This window comes from Gopherus evgoodei, chromosome 5, assembly GCF_007399415.2.
Source record: "Gopherus evgoodei ecotype Sinaloan lineage chromosome 5, rGopEvg1_v1.p, whole genome shotgun sequence".
Lineage (NCBI taxonomy): Eukaryota > Metazoa > Chordata > Testudines > Testudinidae > Gopherus > Gopherus evgoodei.
This window is the reverse complement of record NC_044326.1, coordinates 143,946,613-143,967,454: the sequence shown is the minus strand read 5'-3', so window position 1 is coordinate 143,967,454 and position 20,842 is coordinate 143,946,613. Positions and strand designations below refer to the sequence as shown.

Genomic DNA, 20,842 nt, shown 5'->3' with positions numbered 1-20,842 from the left:
GGAAGGCTCTGGAGACCAAAGCCACTGAACAAAGGATTGTGTTGAAGTTCTGAATGACTAACAGCAACAGCTAATGAGGTTTTTAATTTGCTCCTAAACCCATTAGGAAAAATCCCATCCTTAGATTGTGAACTCTTCAGTGTAGGGACTCAAGGGAAGCACTATGTGCTTGTACTGTGCCTGAACAATGGACCGTGATTTGGACCCCTAGGCACAGCTGCAATACAAGCCAACAGCTGCCACTGAGGAGGAATGCAGAGGGATGGGGTTATGGGGGCCCACTTGCAAGAAACAGCTTCCAATTATAGCCTCTGTGATTCTGGCCTGGCAGAATACAAGCCAATAGTAAGGACAGACAGATGTGCCTTCAAAGGACAAAAAGCCCTGAAACACACAAGAGGGACAGAGGGATGAGAAGTGCCAGTAAAATCCGGAGGAGAGAGTAAAGAAAATTGTTTGGTTTTAGAAAGTAGGTTTTTCTGAGTTATTTCTGGGTATCACTCTAATGAATAGTGATGGTGAACTGAATTTATAGCCCAAAGCAATCATATAAAACCTACCCTTAAAATGTTGTAATACCCCAATTTTAAAGAGCTTTAGAGTCAAGGCAATGGCAAATCTGAATTACCTAAAAGACTAATGAAATTAAACTACTGTTCACATGCCAACTCTCATTAACTCCTGGGAGATCACATGGTGAATGAGAGACAGAGACTTCCAGACTTTCCCTCCTAGTCCTCCTTGATGCACCATGGCTTTCACACTTCCAAGTATGTGGATCTGACATTTTTATTATATTATCTGTAATACTCATATTAAAAACCCAAGAGTTATAGTATTTCCCCATCTCAAAACAATGAAAACCATTGCCAGCTACCATTTCAACTTCCTTTGTCTTTTAGGTATTTCTATAGTGACAATATCATATTATATATGCATTAATTGATTAATCATCTTTTCAAATGTTAAAACTTGGACTAGAAGGTTCTTCCAGTCCATAAATGGGTTATTTTGAAGGTGTCCAAATAGCAGCAATTATGGGCCCTGAAATATGTCCAGGAAGGCAACTATGTAGTTCTACAGGAACTCTGCACATTCAGACATCACCATAGAACCATATGAAGTCCCTGAAGTGAACTGCAGAGATCAAGCAATTTCAGAGAATAACTTTTGCAACAAATGTGGAGTTAACTTGTAATAATGTATGAATATTGTAGACCTGGTTACTGGGATGTTTACTGTATGAATATATTGGGTTAGTTTAATACAGGCTGCAAAAGACAAACAAGCACAAAGGAAAAAGAATGACAAGATAAAAAATTCTCTGCAACCACTTGAGGATTAAAAGACAATTCCAAGACAGGAAAAGAACAGGAAATAAAAGATCAAGAAGACTATAGCAGTTTTAAAAGGAACTCTCCTTCTCTCTCAAGAGAGAGGAGAATTGTTGCAGGGAACCAGACTAAGGCACAGGCACTCACTGAGATGTCTGAAGAAGATAGGCCTGCCTACATAAGCATCAGGAGATGGAAAACATTTAGACAAGATGAGCATACATGTAGACTGTTTTAAAATCCTCTCTCTACATATTATTTCTACAGTTAAAATAAACAATATTTTCATTTTGAAAAGACTGTTTCGTCACTGGGTAACACTGGCCAGACTCCTGAAAGAACGAATCACAGGTGTTGAATCCAGCTGGACCTGCTGGTTAAGGACAGGGAACTGTAGCCGAGGGCTCAGTCTACCAATGGGTGAATTGCTGAGTCCCACCACAGGAGAGTCAAAGGCATGAGGCCTGATATCAGAGGGTGTGCACTCAGAGACCAGAAACAGGACAGGGTTGCAGCCAGCCCTGAAACTATGAAAACTTTAAACTAAAAAAGCAAACAAAACAATAAGGCGCTTTCATGTGGGGCTCCAAAAGTCACACAGTTTCAGCCTTTGTGCCAACTAAAAATAGGTCAGCACTAATCCATAATTTGACTTTAGTGTAAATGTATAAAAATGAACGTGAAGTCTCTCCTTTGTAAAGAATAAAGATGCAGAAATAGCCACTTGTTCTAGCAGTAACATTCCAAGTTTCAAAACAAAATAAGGTTTCAATTAATGTCACTTAATATCTGAGTTTATAAAACATATTTAATTCCTCCAAATATGATTCCATCTTACTACTGTAAAAAATAAAATTTGAAGTCACATTCGTGTTGTTCTCCAAGTAAATGAACTTCCTTCTGCTTAGCTGAGCATATGCCTATAATGTAAGTCGTATCGCAGTCTTTTTATTATGCTGACATAACCCTGTTAAAAAAAGACTAACCTTAATTATTTCTATAAGGCCACTCACCCAAAACTGCTTTCTGTTTATAATATGCAAAAGGAAGATTAATGCTGGAAAAGGACTTAGATCTTTGCAAACTCCAGGTTCAAACTGACTCCAGACAAGGACTTGAAAAGGCCATTCACATTATTGAGTAGGAAGCTTTCCCAAGAGAGTGCCATCAGCGTCTGCAGATTTATTTCTATCCCTTATGGTTGTGAAGATAAATTTCCAAATATGAACCAAGTGTAGTGATGCAGTACAATGTGCAGTCAGCTCCCTTGCTTCTTACGCAGCCCAGAGCTTCTCCAACAGCTGCAAAGTAAAAACTTACAAGAAGTCTCATTAGATTTCCCTCCTGCTCTTCTGATCAATTTTACTCTTCTGCTGCTTGGGAAAGTCGTGACCAGCACTGAAGCTGTTCGCTAGAAGGACTCAAGGGCTGAAGTAGTGAAAGCTCACTACCCTTACTGAAAACAAGAGGCTTCGAGGTGGGAGGAATAGCAAGAAAGGATTCTTCATGCAGCTAACTTCGGTTGGGGTGATAAGCTCCAGATTCATCAGTCACCTACAAGCCAGAAGCAGACACGAAAGATTTAGTCCCTCAAGCAAGATCCTCCCTTTTCCCAGCAGCTGGAGTGGGGAGGTTAGCAGGACGTACGTGCAGTGGGTATGTACTTGGCACAGCTAAACCATGCTGCCACAACTGCTACCCTTTCTACAATGGCAACACTGCAATACTGGTGCTAGCTCAGTGACAGCTAGCCTGAGCATATGTAACTACCAGAGGAATAAGACTAGGAGTACTTGTGGCACCTTAGAGACTTAAATTTACTTGAGCATAAACTTTCGTGGGCTACAGCCCACTTCATCGGATGCATGTAGTGGAAAATACAGTAGGGAGATAGATATATACACAGAGAATATGTAATAATGGGTGTTACCATACACACTATAAGGAGAGTGATCAGTCAAGGTGAGTTACAATCAGCAGGAGAGGATCCTTGAGCTGACGGCTGCCTGGCAAGCTCTCGCTTCCTGCAAACTCTTCCCGACTCTCTGCAGGAAATGCATCCCTCCAGCCTGCACTGACTTCCCTGGGGTGCCCAGGCAGAAAGGAGCAGCCAAGCCAGGCTCCCTCCAGGGGATACTTTTCTCTCTTGCTCTAAATGTGACTGATCCTTTCCTCCCGCCCAGGAATACCTTGCAGTGTTTCCTAAGTCCATCTCCTGGAGGTCTCTAAGGTGACCAAGTACTCGTGTTCTTTTTGCAGATACTGACCAACACGGCTGCTACTCTGAAACCTGTCATTATTCAAGGCACTGAATTTAGCCGTATGGAGTGGAAATCCATCAACTTCATGAAAAAACTCAGGCAGATGCAGACAGACATTTTCCTTTCCAAATGCAAACAGATGGACATCATACCAAAAGGACTGAAAGTAAAAAATCCATTACAATCTACATACTACACAGACTATGCTGAAAGATTGTGCCACACACCCTCAAAGAAACTGCAGAACCACCTGATCAACATCCTATACAGCAAACAGGGAAAGATTAGAAATGAACTCTCAAAACGGGATACTCTCAAAAAAACCAACCTTTCACACAAACTTCCTTGTGGCTGGACTTTACAAAAACTAGACACACACACAGCTTCTCTACAAAAGAAAAAGGACACTAAGGGCTTGGCAACACTGGAGAGTTGCAGCACTGGTGGTGGCTTTACAGAGCTGCAACTCACACACTGTCCACACTTGCAAGGCACATCCAGCGCTGTATCTCCCTGGATACAGCGCTGGTTGTACTCTACCTCTGCCTGGGGAATGACGACTGCAGAGCTGGTGATTCAGCGTTGCTCCACCAGTGTGGCCACCAAAAGCACTGTTATTGGCCTCCAGAGTATTCGGAAGTATCCCAGAATGCCTGTTCAGCCACTCTGCTCATCAGTTCGAATTCTACTGCCCTGACCTCAGGTGACCCACCCTTTAAATGTCCCGGGAATTTTAAAAATCCCCTTCCTGTTTGCTCAGCCAGGTGTGGAGTGCAATCAGTGAATCTTTCCAGGTGACCATGGCTCCACGCGCCAAACGAGCCCCAGCATGGAGCAATGGCGAGTTGCTAGACTTCAGTGTTTGGGGGGAGGAAGCTGTGCAGTCCCAGCTGCGCACCAGCCGTAGGAATTACGATACCTATGGACAGATCTCAAGGGCCATGCTGGAAAGGGGCCATGACCGGGACACGCTGCAGTGCAGGGTTAAAGTGAAGGAGCTGCGGAGTGCCTATTGCAAAGCCTGTGAGGGAAACCGCCACTCTGGTGCTGCCCCCACGACCTGCTGTTTTTACAAAGAGCTGAACGCGATACTTGGGGTGACCCAACCACCAATCCGAGGACCACGATGGACACTTCAGAGCGGGGGAGAAGGCGAAGGGGGGGGGGAGGAAACCGAGAGTGAGGGTATGGGGTGAGGGGAGACACCCTGGAGTCCCAGGAAGCATGCAGCCAGGAGGAAGGTAGCCAGTCGCAGCAGCTGGTACTTGGTGAAGGACAAACAGAGGAGCGGGTTCCCAGTAAGCAGCTTGTGTTTTCAGGATGGAAATGTTTTGGGAGAGGAGGGAGGGTTAGGGCTTCATGCATGCATGCCTAGATGTGGAATAGTCCATTGATGTGGTCTATCACGTCACGGTAATCGGCCCCGGTAATCTCTTCAAAAGTTTCAGCCAGAGCGTGGGCAATGCGCTTGCGCAAGTTTATAGGGAGAGCCACTGTGGTCCTTGTCCCAGTCAGGCTAATGCGTCCGCGCCACTGTGCCGCGAGGGGTGGGGGAACCATTGCTGCACACAGGCAAGCTGCATAGGGGCCAGGGCGGAATCCGCATTGCTGTAGAAGACCCTCCCGCTCTTCCCAGGTGACCCGCAGCAGCGAGATATCTTGCAGGATCAACTCCTGTGGAAAATGTTGGGAGACTGTTCAGTGTAGGTGCCTCCTACAGCTGTTTGCTCTCCCCAACGCACAGAAACCCCTGCACATTCCTGAAGCAATTAGTCCCCTTTACTCAGCATTTCGGGGCTCCTGTGGGTTGTATGCGCTCTCTTTGGCATGGGAAAACTATGCTATTGTGAAGACTGTAAACTCCTTCACTGTGTGGGAATAACTGTCTGAGATATAAACAAATGCTGCCTCTGTTAACTGTTGCCTTTTTTGCCTTTCTACAAGCAACCTTGACTTCTCGGATGCCCGTGTTATCAACAGCTGAAAGACTCCAAAACCTCCAGAAGAAGCCGCGAAAACGCAAAAACGACCTGCTGAAAGCAGTTATGGATCACTCTGACAGAGAGAATCAAAAACTGCAGGACTGGAGGGAAAGGGAAAGCACTATCCGCCAGAGAAATGCAGTGGCCAGGAAGAAAAGCACAAAGCAGCTGACAAGCATCCTGGCGTGCCAAGTGGACTCTATCCAGGTAGCCATGCAGGCAGAGCACTACCGTGCCAGCCCCCCCACCGTCCCAAAGCTTTTTCGCTTGTGCCCCAATGTCAGCTCCAAACCCCCTTCCCCTGCATCCAGGTTCTTACCACCAGCTGCCTCCAACACCTGTACGTTCACCAACCAGCCCAGAAAACTATGACCCTTACCTTCTGCACTCAACCCCCATCACCATGCAGTATTTTAATCCTGAAGTGCAGCAGTCATTGCACAGCACTCCAGACAGGACATATTCAAACCTCTGACTGTACAGTTCCCCACTGCACCCCCCTGACCTTTTAGGTTCCCAAAATGTTGTGTGTCTGTCAATAAAGTTATTTTCTTTTCAATAAATGAATTCTTGACTTTGAAAACAGTCTTTATTATTGCAGAAAGTAAAAAGATACCTTACCCCAGGAAAGAAACAGGTACTGCAAATCAGCTTAGGAAAAACAGATTCCTACTAACATTGTAACCACTGCACTTCACTCCCGTGCAAGGCACCAAACATTACTGTTGGTTTTCAGCCTCAAATTCCTCCCTCAAGGCATCCCTAATCCTTGTAGCCCTGTGCTGGGCCTCTCTAGTAGCCCTGCTCTCTGGCTGTGCAAATTCAGCCTCCAGGCATTGAACCTCAGAGGTCCATGCTTGACTGACTGTTTCACCCTTCCCTTCACAAATATTATGGAGGGTACAGCACACGGCTATAACCATGGGGATGCTGCTGTTCCCTAAGTCTATCTTCCCATACAGAGATCTCCAACACCCCTGTTAATGGCCAAAAGCACACTCCACAGTCATTCGGCACCGGCTCAGCTTGTAGTTGAACCAGTCCTTGCTCCTGTCAAGCTTCCCTGTATACGGCTTCATGAGCCAAGGCATTAACGGGTAAGCGGGGTCTCCAAGGATCACAATGGGCATTTCAACATTCCCTACTGTGATCTTCTGGTATGGGAAAAAAGTCCCTGTCTGCAGCTTTCTGAACAGGCCAGTGTTCCGAAATATGTGTGCATCATGCACCTTTCAAGGCCAGCCTGTGTTAATCTCAATGAAACGCCTACGGTTATCCACAAACACCTGGAGAACCATAGAGAAATACCCCTTCCGATTAACATACTCAGATGCTAGGTGGGGTTGTGCCAGAATAGGAATATGCATCCCATCTATCACCCCTCCACAGTTAGAGAAACCCATTTGTGCAAAGCCATCCACAATGTCCTGCATGTTTGTCATAAAGAGATAGCTAAGAGTTAATGTTCTTTTACCTGTAAAGGGTTAACAAAAAGTGACCTGAAACACCTGACCAGAGGACCAATCTGGAAATAAGACTTTTTCAAATCTGGGTGGAGGGAAGTTTGGGGTGTAAGTTCTTTGTTCTTGGTCTTGGTTCGGTGACCCTCTCAGCTCTGAGAGTGATCTTTCTATCTCCAGGCTTTCTAATCTTCTGTTTCCACGTTGTAAGTACAAGGATAGTAAGACAATAGGTTTATATTGTTTTTTTGTATTTACATGTGTGTAGTTGCTGAAATGTGTTAAATTGTATTCTTTTTGGATAAGGCTGTTTATTCGTTTTTTCCTCTAAGCAACTGACCCTGTATATTGTCACCTTAATACACAGACCATTTTATGTCCTTTTTCTTTCTTTCTATATAAAGCTTTCTTTTTAAGACCTGTTGGACTGTTTTTCACTGGTTAAGGTTAAGAAACGAAGGGAGGGGGAAAATCTCTTTGTGTTAGATTTACTAAGCCTGACTTTGCATACCCTCTGGGTGAGGGGGGAGAGAGATTAGATCTCTCGGTACTTGTGTTTCAAGAACTTGAAGCAGGGAGTATCCTAGGGTCCCCAGGGCGGGGAAATCTGGGAGGAGGTAAAGAGGGGGAAAGGAAATGGTTTATTCCCCTTTGTTGTGAGACTCAAGGAATCTGGGTCTTGGGGTCCCCTGGAAAGGTTTGGGGGGACCAGAGGGTATCAGGCCCTAAAATTCCTGATTGGTGGCAGCGCTATCAAATCTAAGCTTGTAATTAGCTTTGGAGGTTTCATGCTAGCTTCTCATGTTCTGAACTCTAAGGTTCAGATCTGAGTAGGACAGTTATAATAACGTTCCCCAGAGTCACAGTTCTTCTTAGCAGGATGCGATTAATGGCCCTGCAAACTTGCATCAAAATGATTCCAACAGTCGACTTTCCCATTCCAACTGGTTCCTGACCGATCGGTAGCTGTCTGGAGTTGCCAGCTTCCAGATTGCAATAGCCACCAGCTTCTCCACTGGCAGGGCAGCTCTCAATCTCGTGTCCTTGCGCCACGAGGTGGGGGCGAGCTCAGCACACAGTCCCACGAAAGTGGCTTTTCTCATCCGAAAGTTCTGCAGCCACTGCTCGTCACCCCAGACTTCCATAATGATGTGATCCCACCACTCCGTGCTTGTTTCCTGAGCCCAAAAGCGGCGTTCCATGGTGCCGAGCATTTCCGTGAATGCCACAAGCAATTTTGTGTCGCATGCGTCAGGCAACTCGCAATCATCGTCGGACTCCTCATCACTTTGGATCTTAAGGAATAGCTCAACTGCCAAATGTGATGTGCTGGCGAGACTCGTCAGCATATTCCTCAGCAGTTCGGGCTCCATTTCCCACAGAAATCGCGCTGCACGGAAACGGTTGAGAGAGTCAAGATGGCGCCAAACGTGGACAGAAAAACAGGGATTGCTGGGATGTGAAGAGAAGCATCACGAGGCATTGGGACAGGAAGCAGAATGACCCGCCCCCTCCCCATGGCGCCAAAATGGGACGAGGTGCTCTGTGGGATAGCTGCCCATAATGCACCACTCCCAACAGTGCTGCAAATGCTGCAAATGTAGCCACACTGCAGCGCTTTCCCTACACAGCTGTACAAAGAGAGCTCTAACTCCCAGCGCTGCACACCTGCAAGTGTAGCCAAGGCCTAAACTATCTAAACTACTACATGCCACAAGGGGCTACAGTGGTTCCTTAAACCCACCCAGCAATAGTTAATTTACCCAGCTACACTCTTAGCCGAGCAGAAGAATCTGTCCTATCTCGGGGCCTCTCCTGCCCCTCCACCCCCACAAACAAGAAACAACTCTGTGGTGACCTAGAATCCTATTTTTGACATCTCTGACTCAAGGAGTATTTCCAAGACACCTCTGAACAACATACTAACCCACAGAAACCTTCCTACCAACACTACAAAAAGAAGGATTCTGAGTGGACTCCCCCTGAAGGTCGAAATAGACTGGACTTCTACATAGATTGCTTCTGCCGATGTGCACGGGTTGAAATTGTGGAAAAAACAGTATCACCTGCCCCATAACCTCAGCCGTGCAGAACACAGCGCCATCCATAGCCTCAGAAACAACTCTGACATCACTAAAAAAGGCTGACAAAGGAGGTGCTGTCGTCATCATGAATAGGCTGGAATATGAACAAGAGGCTGCTAGGAAGCTCTCCAACACCACATTCTACAAGCCATTACCCTCTGATCCCATTGAGGGTTACCAAAAGAAACTACACCACCTACTCAAGAAACTCCTTGAAAAAGCACAACAGCAAATCCGCACAGACACATTCCTAGAACTCCAAGCAGGGGTATTCTATCTGCTCCCCAAGATCCATAAACCTGGAAATCCTGTACACCCCATCATCTCAGGCATTGGCACCCCGACAGCAGGATTGTCTGGCTATGAAGACTCCCTCCTCAGGCCCTACGCTACCAGCACTCCTAGCTATATTCGAGACACCACTGACTTCCTGAGGAAACTACAATCTGTTAGTGATCTTCCTGAAAACACCATCCTAGCCACTATGGATGTAGAAGCCCTCTACACCAACATTTCACACAAAGATGGACTACAAGCCATCAGGAACAGTATCCCTGATAATATCATGGCAAACCTGGAGCTGAATTTTGTAACTTTGTCCTCACCCATAACTATTTCACATTTGGGGACAATGTATACCTTCAAATCAGCGGCACTGCTATGGGTACGCGCATGGCCCCACAGTATGCCAACATTTTTATGGCTGACTTAGAACAATGCTTCCTCAGCTCTCATCCCCTAATGCCCCTACTCTACTTGTGCTATGCTGATGACACCTGCATCATCTGGATCCATGGAAAAGAAGCCCTTGAGGAATTACATCATGATTTCAACAATTTCCACCCCACCATCAACCTCAGCCTGGACCAGTCCACACAAGAGATCCACTTCCTGGACACAACAGTACTAATAAATGATGGCCACACAAACACCACCCTATACTGGAAACCTACTGACCGCTATACTTACCTACATGCCCCAGCTTTCATCCAGACCACACCACTCGATCCATTGTCTAGAGCAAACATCTACAAGATCTCTATCAAGCGTTCTTACAATTACAATACCCACCTGCTACATTGAAGAAACAGATTGACAGAGCCAGAAGAGTACCCAGAAATCACCTATTACAGGACAGGCCCAACAAAGAAAGTAACAGAACGCCACTAGCCATCATCTTCAGCCCCAAACTAAAACCTCTCCAGCACATCATCAGGGATCTACAACCTATTCTGAACGACGATCCATCACTCTCACAGATCTTGGGAGACAGGCCAGTCCTTGCTTACAGACAACCCCCAAAGCTGAAGCAAATACTCACCAGCAACCACATACCACACAACAAAAACACTAACCCAGGAACTATCCTTGCAAGAAAGCCCGTTGCCAACTCTGTCCACATATCTATTCAGGGGATACCATCATAGGACCTAATCACATCAGCCATGCCATCAGGGGCTCGTTCACCCGCATATCTACCAATATGATCTATGCCATCATGTGCCAGCAATGCCCCTCTGCCATGTACATTGGCCAAACCGGACAGTCTCTACGTAAAAGAATAAATGGACACAAATCAGACATCAAGAATTATAACATTCAAAAACTATCAGAGGTGTAGCCGTGTTAGTCTGGATCTGTAAAAGCAGCAAAGGTGCCACAGGATTCTTTGCTCCATTCAAAAACTAGTTGGAGAACACTTCAGTCTCCCTGGCCACTCAATTACAGACCTCAAAGTCACCGTATTACAACAACAAACAAAACTTCAAAAACAGACTAACAAGAGACTGCTAAATTGGAATTAATTTTCAAATTGGACACCGTCAAACTAGGCCTGAATAAAGACTGGGAATGGATGGGTCATTACACAAAGTAAAACTATTTCCTCATGCTTATCTCTCTCTCTCTCTCACACACACACACACACACACACACACACACACACACACACACACACACACACACACACACACACACACACACACACACACACACACACACACACACACACACACACACACACACACACACACACACACACACACACACACACACACACACACACACACACTTCCTTACATCTCCTTGTCAATTGCTGGAAATGGTCCATTTTCATTACCACGACAAACAGTTCTTTTTCTCTCCTGCTGATAATAGCTCACCTTGACTGATCACTCTCTTTATAGCGTGTATGGTAACACCCATTGTTTCATTTTCTCTGTGTGTATATATCTATCTTCCTACTGTATTTTCCACTGCATGCATTCGATGAACTGCGCTGTGGCCCACGAAAGCTTATGCTCAAATAAAATTGTTAGTCTCTAAGGTGCCACAAGTACTCCTGTTTTTCTTGCGGATACAGACTAACATGGCTGCTACTCTGAAACCTACCAGAGGAATTACACCCCTAGCCCTTAGCGTAGCCATAGCCTGAGGTCGCAGGTAGAGAAATCTTCTTTAACAATGCACCCAGACACAGAAAGGATGCCTTTCCAGATGTCAGGAACACTGAGTCAGACATACTGGCAGCCCAGGCTGATGCTGCCTTGGAAAGTACATAGACACAGCCAAAGCCTTAAGTAGACCTGATGGAAACAACATGTTTCAGGGCTGTCTCACGCCTAACAGTGGAGGTTTAAGTGATAAGACTCCATCTGTGTGAATGGCAGTGTCCTTTATGAGAGATGACAGGGCTGCAACAACCTTAAGAAAGGAGACAAGACTTGATTTATATTAGTACACACTAACACTGCTTGGGTACTTTATTTAGCCTTTTTGATGTGTCAGGAAATCCCAGTCCTCTGTGATAATTGTGTCTAAAAGGTATATGACACATAGTTCAAGTTTGGAACCAAATGGATAGTACTTCTTTGTGGTGGTGTTTTCTTTACTAGCTTGTTTTAACTCCTTGTGACCCAGGGGGTCATCCTGCAGAGCCTAGTCAAGTACTGAGGCTGTATTTTTTGAGTATGGCCTTCAGTATTCAATTTGAAAAGGCCTGTCTTGAGCCTTCTCCTTGGGCACTGCAACAGTCTTGACAGCTGGCCATCTTTCTAACAAGTGGAGTGAGACTCATCTGTCCTACTTTTTTGTAGTGTTAGCCCAGCTTCACCACTACCAATCTACCCGTTCCTAACATAACATCTTTTTAAAAAATAGTTGAGGGTGAGAAAAGCTGAATATATGATGATTATGATTATAATGGAGATATCCTATCTCCTAGAACTGGAAGGGACCTTGAAAGGTCATCGAGTCCAGCCCCCTGCCTTCACTAGCAGGACCAGGTACTGATTTTTGCCCCAGATCCCTAAGAGGCCCCCTCAAGGACTGAACTCACAACCCTAGGTTTAGCAGGCCAATGCTCAAAACACTGAGCTATCCCTCCCCTCTGAGCAATTTTTTTTTTAATATATAAAAAAAAGTGGGGTATTTTTATTTCCATAATAAGTAGGAAGATCACTGTCTGTCTTTCTTCTAACTTGGAAAGTTGATGCAGTTCATGAACAAGAAGTCAGTTTTTCCTTAATATTATTCCTTTTTTCTGGGGAAAGGTTCTAAGGCATTCAGGTTTGGGCTTTTCATTTCTAGGGGAACCCTCACCTATCAAAGCGTATACTTTCCACTCATTGTGTATTTAACTCCCATTAACAGCTTTAGAAGTTGCACAAATGCACTGATGGGAAGCAACTCAGAACAACAAGCAGAAGGAGTAGGAGTAGTGACGCTCATAACACCAGCAACTTTAACTGAGAAAATTCACTATTCATTTTAATTATATGACAGCATATAAGAAAAATAAAACATTAACATTTAAAATGGAATAGTAGAACAATGCAATAATTAGAGGCTGTTGCTTATTGGGCTTGTACTGTAATACATCTCCCAGAAGTCCCATTCATTATTAGGGCCCATTGTGCTAGGAACTGTACAAACACTGACTAAGACTCAGTCCCTGTCCCAAAGAGTTAATAATCTAAAAACTGTTTAGCAATTTAAGGAAGAGGTAACTAGAAAGCTTCTTTAAAAGGCTGCTGGATGTGTATAACCTTGCATCCAACAAAGTGGGTATTAACCCATGAAAGCTCATGCTCTTATACATTTGTTAGTCTATAAGGTGCCACAGAACTCTTTTCTGCTTTTACAAATCCAGACTAACATGGCTACCCCTCCGATACTTAATCAGGGCCTGTAGCAGCTCCCTGGAAAGAGCCTGCAGTCTGCATCCTACCCCTTCAGCAGCCTGCCCAGACTGAGTTGGACTGCTTCCTTCTATACTTTGCCTCCAGGTTGAGCATGCTCAGCAGAGTTGGAGGGGTGGGGCTTCCTCAGCCTGCAAAGCCAAGTTAACCTTTTGGGACTGGTGCAAGGTATACCCCGTCACAGTGGTAAAAACCCTTCTTTAGTCAATCTAGTGGAACAGATAGAGATGGCTGTACTTTGCTAAGAAACACATAAGAATTTTAAAAAATTGAGATAACTAACCACTGGCATGAAATGTTTGTGTAACTGCAGGGATGACTTGGTTACTTGCAGAAGGAAGGGAAGCTTGATTCTGAATGTAGGTATCAGAACACAATCTCCCCCCTCTGGATGAAACTATTTTCAGGAGCCGAAACTGGGTGTTTACTTAACTGATGTTAGAGAAATTAAACAGTTTCAGACTCAGTTTCAATTTTAGAGCAAACTTTAGAATGCCATTTCCATCATAAAATTGGTCCCTCACTTGCATTGTGTCTTCTTTGTACAAAAACAAATTTTAAGAAAATGTATTAGAAGAGAAGCTGGAAGTCTTCCCTGAAGGCCTTGCATTACATACCCTTCCCCCAGTCTGAGAGACGGGAGGGAAATACATTGTCCTAGTCTGGAAAAAGAAGAAAATGGAATCACTGTGGATGTGACAACCACTGCCACTGTGCTTAATATTGCTGGGAATGCAATCTACATAGGAAGAAAATACTAAACTACCATGATTGAGCAAATGTAGGGCTTTTCTTCTTTCATAATCTGGCTGACGTATTTCCTTCATGACTTTAGCCAGTGTATTAATGACTTCTCTATTCACTTCTCTTTAATTTGTAGTTCACAAAAAGTTCACCACTGAAGTTTATTCCCAAGGCATGTATCAATGCATAAAACTCATTGAGTAAATAAATGAGCTTGTAAGAGGAATCTCAGTTTCTCAAAGTATGCAGCAGTGACCATATCACACACATGGACACTTAAACCCTACATGAACAACAGCAGTAAATCAACGTTGCTTTAATAAGTAAGTTCTCTAAAGGTACAAGCATAATGAAGGCTTGGTTGAGTTTTCAAATACACTTAGACTAATGCCAACTCTGCTCCCATTAAAGTCAGGAGGAGTTTTACCATTGTCTTTAAGAGAAGCAATGTTAGTCGAACATTGAGCACCTCCAAAAATATCACCATGCAACATAAATATTGTAAATGCAGTATAATCTAGTACTCATCTCTCTAAAGAATACCTTCTAAAACACTGTTATATCTGATCTCCGAGAGGAAGCCACTGCCAAAGGCTACTGTGAAGCCTGAGCCATCAAAATTTTCTGTCAAATCCCTTTAAGTCAGAGGAGAGCCCCTAAAGGTGTAGCACACTGGAAACACATGGGAAAGCAGATGCTTAACAGAGAAGATATGCAGATGAATAGTCACAAAACAAAGTCACTAACAAAAAGTTCTGATTTAGGTGGATTCCAGCTACAACATTTTAAAACCTATTAAGTCTGTTGTATGCCAGCTGAAAGGGTGATGCATTACCAGTGCATACAGCTAGGGCACAGATACACAATGTATAATCTAAGGGCCAAAATGTAGCCAAGAGCCACCTTCAGGACAAAACTGAGGAACTGCAAGCTCTCATTGCTAATAAGAGTAAACCAAAAACTCATTTTATTAATCTAAAAAGGAAGAGTACAGGCAAATTTGGTTATATTTATATTTGAAGTTTATGCAGCTTCGGTGCTGACCTTTAGCTTCCATCAATTTGTCAAGGTATCCCTCAATACTGCAACAATTGGGCACTCCTGTGCTAGGAGATAAGGAAGAACAACTGAAAGCTCCATACTTCAAACTATGCTTACTACAGCCTTCCAGGCGGCCACTTCCAGCCCATCCACACTTTCTACAACAGACTGTTCTCTTTTTCCAAAGGCACATGCGCCTGATCCAATGCCCACTGAAATCTGTGAAAAGATCCCCATGTACTTAAAATGGATAATGGGGGCATGTCATAGTTAGGTCACCTTGCAAAATCTCTTCCTAAATTTACTGCTGACACCTGAGGCTGGCCTTAGGGAGAGCCTGAAAAGCTGTCATTAGTCTCAGGGCTTGGCTACACTGGAGAGTTGCAGCACTAGTGGTGGGTTTACAGCGCTGCAACTTAGTAACTGTCCACACCTGCAAGGCACATCCAGCACTGCAACTGCCTGGCTGCAGCGCTGGCTGTACACCTGGTTTGCTTGGGGGGTGGGGGAAGGGCCAGAAACTTTTAAATTGATTGCAGGTTGGTGATGTGTATGTTCCAGTCCTTAGAACTTGCAAGGCAGGGAGCTGACAGATCCAAAAATCCACTCTCTCTCTCTCCCCCACGTTCCCCCTCACCCCCGTCTTTTGAAAAGCACATTGCAGTCACTTGAACGCTGGGATAAGCTGCCCACAATGCACCACTCGCAACAGTGCTGCAAATGCTGCAAATGTGGCCACACTGCAGCGCTGGAAGCTGTCAGTGTGGCCACACTGCAGTGCTTTCCCTACACAGCTGTACGAAGACAGCTGTAACTACCAGCACTGTACAACTAAGTGTAGCCATACCCTCAGTGGCCTCAAAGCAGAAAATTTTCAGTGTTGCTTGTAATTAAATTTTCCATTCACATTAATCCCTTCCTAGGTTGTTTATTTTAAAGATGACTGGATTCCCACATATATCCTACCCACGTACAGTGTCTGTACTACCTTATTTTTTATCAATTGACAAAAATCAGATTAACCTGATTGGCACAATTAACATTAATGTTAACACTACAGGAGTTTCTTTGAACACATGACTTAGGGTATGGCTATACTTGCAGCTGCACAGGGCTGGGAGTTACAGCTGTCTTCATATAGCTGTGTAGGGAAAGCGCTGCAGTGTGGCCACACTGACAGCTACCAGCGCTGCAGTGTGGCCACATTTGCAGCACTGTTGGGAGTGGTGCATTATGGGCAGTTATCCCAGCGTTCAAGCGGCTGCAACGTGCTTTTCAAAAGAGGGGGTGGGGTGGAGTGTGACAGGGAGCGTGGGAGAGAGAGAGAGAGAGCGCGAGAGTGGATTTTTGGAGCTGACACTGTGTCAGGTCCCTGCCTTGCAAGTTCCGTCCCCTTTCTCCACTCCTCTCTCATTCACTAAATTCGAATAGCCCTCTGTTTTTTTCCTCACAGACCAGATAAGCAGCTGCTCCGAAACAGACCCCCCGCCCGCCCTGTTGCTTCGCTCCTCAAGCAAACACTAGCTGTTGACATTCCAAAGGGATCCCCCCTGCCTGCCTCATTCACAGCAAACAGTAACTGTGTTTGTTTCTTAGATAAGCAGCTCCAGGAGCCCCGAGTTCACAGCAAAACAAACAGAGGCATCGCAACAAAACAGAGTGCAATCTTTACTTAAAAGCATTATGGGAAAGTCCCGGAGGTCAGTTACAGCGTAGTAAGATTAATCACTGTTTACACTGGCACCCCAGCGCTGCAGCACCAGCGCTGTTCTCATTATTCCTCTCGTCAAGGTGGAGTACATGCAGTGCTGTAGCCAGGGAGATACAGCGCTGTATGTGCCTTGCCAGTGTGGACGGGGAGTGAGTTACAGCACTGTAAAGCCACTAACAGCGCTGTAACTCTCAAGTGTAGCCAAGGCCTTAGTTTAAATTATTCTTCCTCAAATTTAAAGAGCCTTTGTTCCACAAACACACTTGGTTCACTTCAGAGCCTCAGATAGTAATGCATAACAGTGTATTTGGGAAAAAAAATGAAAGGGAGGAAATGTTTTCTGACCAAATATGACGGGAGCTGTATTCTCCCTTTCTAAACATAAACATGCAGGTTTTGTATTAGCATATCAACTACAAATTAACTGGTCAATACAGAAGAGGAGGGAAGAGGGAAAGACAAATAAAACACTAGGAAAAAAAACTGCCAGTCATTGACAGAGGGTCAACTGCTGAATCTCATCCCCAGCCTAATTATGCTTTTGTAGCCACATTTGTCTCCTTCTAACCTCCATTTCCTAAAACTCACTTAAAACAAAACCAGCACAAAATGCATATGAACTTTGGACATACAACTCTTCCATAGGATACTAATTTTTAATGTTCATTGATATTTTAAAGTATTATATATAAAAATACAGGTATATAAAAACAACATTACATTGGTAAAAATTATGTGCAAATTATTCTTTAATGGTTAGGTTAATAGCCCACAGAGTTCTGTGTTACACACCACTTATATCTAAATGGCTAACGATGAGGAGGAAGAGCAGCATACAAATCCATAGCAAATACTGAGTTAAGCTCTAAAGTAGCAGGTTACCTTTCTGATCACAGCAACTACTACGGTAAGACAAATGTCCTTGATTGTGTTAAAACCTTCACTGCTGAGTAACTGACTTTTTTTTTTTTTTTGTGCAGGCAATGGAGGCTGCAGTTCAACCCATATGCGGGCTAGTGATAAAAATGCAGTGAATAATGAATGATGTTTTCTAATTACATAATTCTCTCAAATAAGTGGAAGCAGCTATTCAAACCTCTGGGAGCGTGGCAATTAATGGCAGTTATAGAAATTCAATACGGAACCTGATAAAAACAGCAAAAATGTGTGTCCTTATGCTAAAGAAAAATGAAAGGCAGTCAGAGTTTAAGAGGCTGAAGTGTTTATATACCCAATGAACTACAGAAGACAATTCAATAGAAACTTATGTCTCTTACCTGTAAGTACAGCTTTGGCTGAAGGATCTGCCAGGTCCAGCGCTGACTTCCCATCAGTGTTTCGAATGTTTGGATCAGCTCCGTGCTGCAGCAGCACTGTGCAGGGAAAGCAGAAACAACCTCTTACCTCAGGGATACACAGATTATTTACTAGCAAGGGTCTCCTCGGCATGGTGTAGGCATAAACACACACTGCACAATTTCCCCCCACCCTTTTTTTTTTTTTTAAATACACTGCAGCAAAGGATCCTCTCTTGAGTAAAGCTAAGTTGGCAACTTAAGGTATAGTAAAAATCACATGATTTAGCATCATAATCATGAAACCTGAATATTTTTCATTCTACATTTTTGGTTCCCTCCTGCAGGCAGCTATCTGGGAAGCTGTGTACACACTGACTCATACTGTAAAATATGCTAACTGTGGAACCTGCTCTGCCTTTACTACCGCTGTTGCTGCTGCTGCTTTTACTGCTGAATATCCAGATCCTTCTATCTCAGAACAGTAGTAATGCTCAAGACTTTTAGTGGATCACCATTTACAGAGAAACCTTACCACAACATACACTGTGTCCAAAAAATGTAATAAGTAGGATAATATGTGCTACTCTGGTACCCTGCAGTCTGGATGCTTAGAAGTTACTGCCCTCCACAATATTTTTTTCTACTGAAACTGAGACAAAAATTCAATTACATAAAAATATCTGAAGCAGAAAGCAGTATACAATCATTTGGCATGTAGGATATTGCAACAGTGAATTACCACATATAAGAGCATTTGCAAGAAACTGGAAATGGATATTCCACACTTAAGCGAACTTAAACAGAAATAACTCTACAATAATATAGTTCAGACCATTTACTTTCAAGACCAAAACATTTCCTAAAGAATGGGATGTCAAATAGTGAAGTCCACACACCAACATCAGATATTAAATACTAGGAGCCCAATTGTCCACTGCCCTGCATACTGCACAAAGTAAGAAATGCTACCAATTTTGAATGACCATTTTATTCCCACTTTATACAGGTGTGAATGATAGTAGAGTGTCAAAGAGAGTGCAGAATCAGTCTCAAGGACACTAAAGGTAAGAAGAAAAGCAGGTATTTGGGGCAGCTCAAGCAACAATGCTTGTCATGAAGTTGCAAGACTACAATGGATTTATGATGAAAAAGTACTGGGAGGCATTTCATCTTGCAACTGATAAAACACCAAGCATTAAATTGACAGGATTCCAGAAAGAGAAAATTAACTGATTCAACACAAAACCAACTAGTCAGTAACAATAACATCTAACCAGTGAGAGATTCTTCAAAAGAAAACACCTGCTTTATTACAGACTGATCTAGGAGCACCACCTACATTGAAGTTTGTCAGACATGTCCCCATAAGACAACCCTGGTTTTAGTTGTTTATAACTTTGCTAAACGTTAATTATTTAGACTGATATTTCCTATGTCAGGCTTCTGCCTCAGTCTTAATTTTTGGGTGAAAGTTTCAACAAAAGTAGTTTGTCTGTATCAAAAGAATGAGATTGAAAAAAGATGTTGTTTTGCACACATTAAAGCCGTATACCTATTCTGTTGAAAAGCTCTAGTACTTTCACACTTTAGAACAGGGACCTGAAATGTGGCAGGGGGCGTGGGTCCTGGTGTCAGAGATGTGCCTTTTGCTGTTCTGGGCAGGAAACTCAAAATGTGGCCAAATTATGAGCTCTTGAATCATCTTAGCACATGCTCAGAAGAAACTTGTTAGCGTTTCTCTACAACTGCTGATGCTGGTGGCACCAGGCAGAAAAAATAAGGAAAGGGAGACAGTCTGCACTGTCAATATTCCCCCAACTAGGCCCAGGTATCATGGAGGAAAAAGCAACCTGTCTCAGATGCACAAGAGACAAGACCTGGACTTAGGGAATGGAGTAGATTGGTACAAGCCGCCAGGAAAGGGTACTGAAACTGGGAGCTGGAGGGGAGAAGCAGAGGGTAGAATACTAAGAAATGGGGGAAGGAGAGAGAGAGAGAAAGAGAGAGAGAGAGATCAGAGGAGGCGGTTGGGGGCAGGGGACTAGAACTCACTAGGCAGGAAGACTGAGACAAGGGAGCTGGGGGGGGGGGGGAGAGATTTGAAAGAGGCTAGAGGGGACACACAACCAAGACCCCAAAGAGGGAGACTGGTAGTCAGGGTTTGGGAATGGGAGGCATGGGGAAGCAAGTAAATCTAATAGGGAGTCGCTGTGGGAGAAAAGGGCTAGCTACAAAAAGAGACTGGGGCTGTGTCTACACTGTCACCTTCAGTGAAAAAACACCCCCTTGAGCAACAAAAAGTTTAAGCGCTGAAAAGCGCCAGTATAGACAGCTGCACTCCCAGGGATAAAGCTACGACTGCTAGTTCAGGGTGCTTATTTTTTTTTTTAATCACTGGGAGAGCTCTCCCCTGGCGATAAAGCGTGTCTACATTGCCCACATCACCACGCTGCCACAGCCGTGCTGTAACACGGACAGTTACAAAAGTGTGATGAGAGGAGTCGTCAGGGGTAGAGTGGGGTGGGTGTATGGAGATTAGGCCTGACTAGATTGAGAGACTGGAACAGAGACAGGCTGGGAGGTGACAAATGCAGAAGGGTCTCCCTATTCTCGCCTCTAGAATCTGAAATGGAATACAAAGTTTCTGAGTCTGCTCTGTTGCCAGCAGACATCTGTGAAACCCACTGGCAAAACGCTTCTCATTGTCCTCTGCTGCCTTAATCATGAG

At 44.2% G+C, this 20,842-nt stretch overlaps 1 protein-coding gene across 2 annotated transcripts in view; it reads right to left on the bottom strand.

The window, feature by feature from the left end:
- TNKS (tankyrase) overlaps window positions 1-20,842 on the bottom strand; it is a 290,704-nt gene that overhangs the window by 211,803 nt on the left and 58,059 nt on the right. For both annotated transcript variants that reach the window (XR_004000785.1, XM_030565584.1), the window contains exon 3: window positions 18,094-18,189. Coding sequence is in view for 1 of the 2 variants with exons in the window: in XM_030565584.1 (XP_030421444.1) it covers window positions 18,094-18,189 (96 nt within the window). In the remaining variant the exon portion in view is untranslated. The remainder of the gene's footprint in view (window positions 1-18,093; window positions 18,190-20,842) is intronic.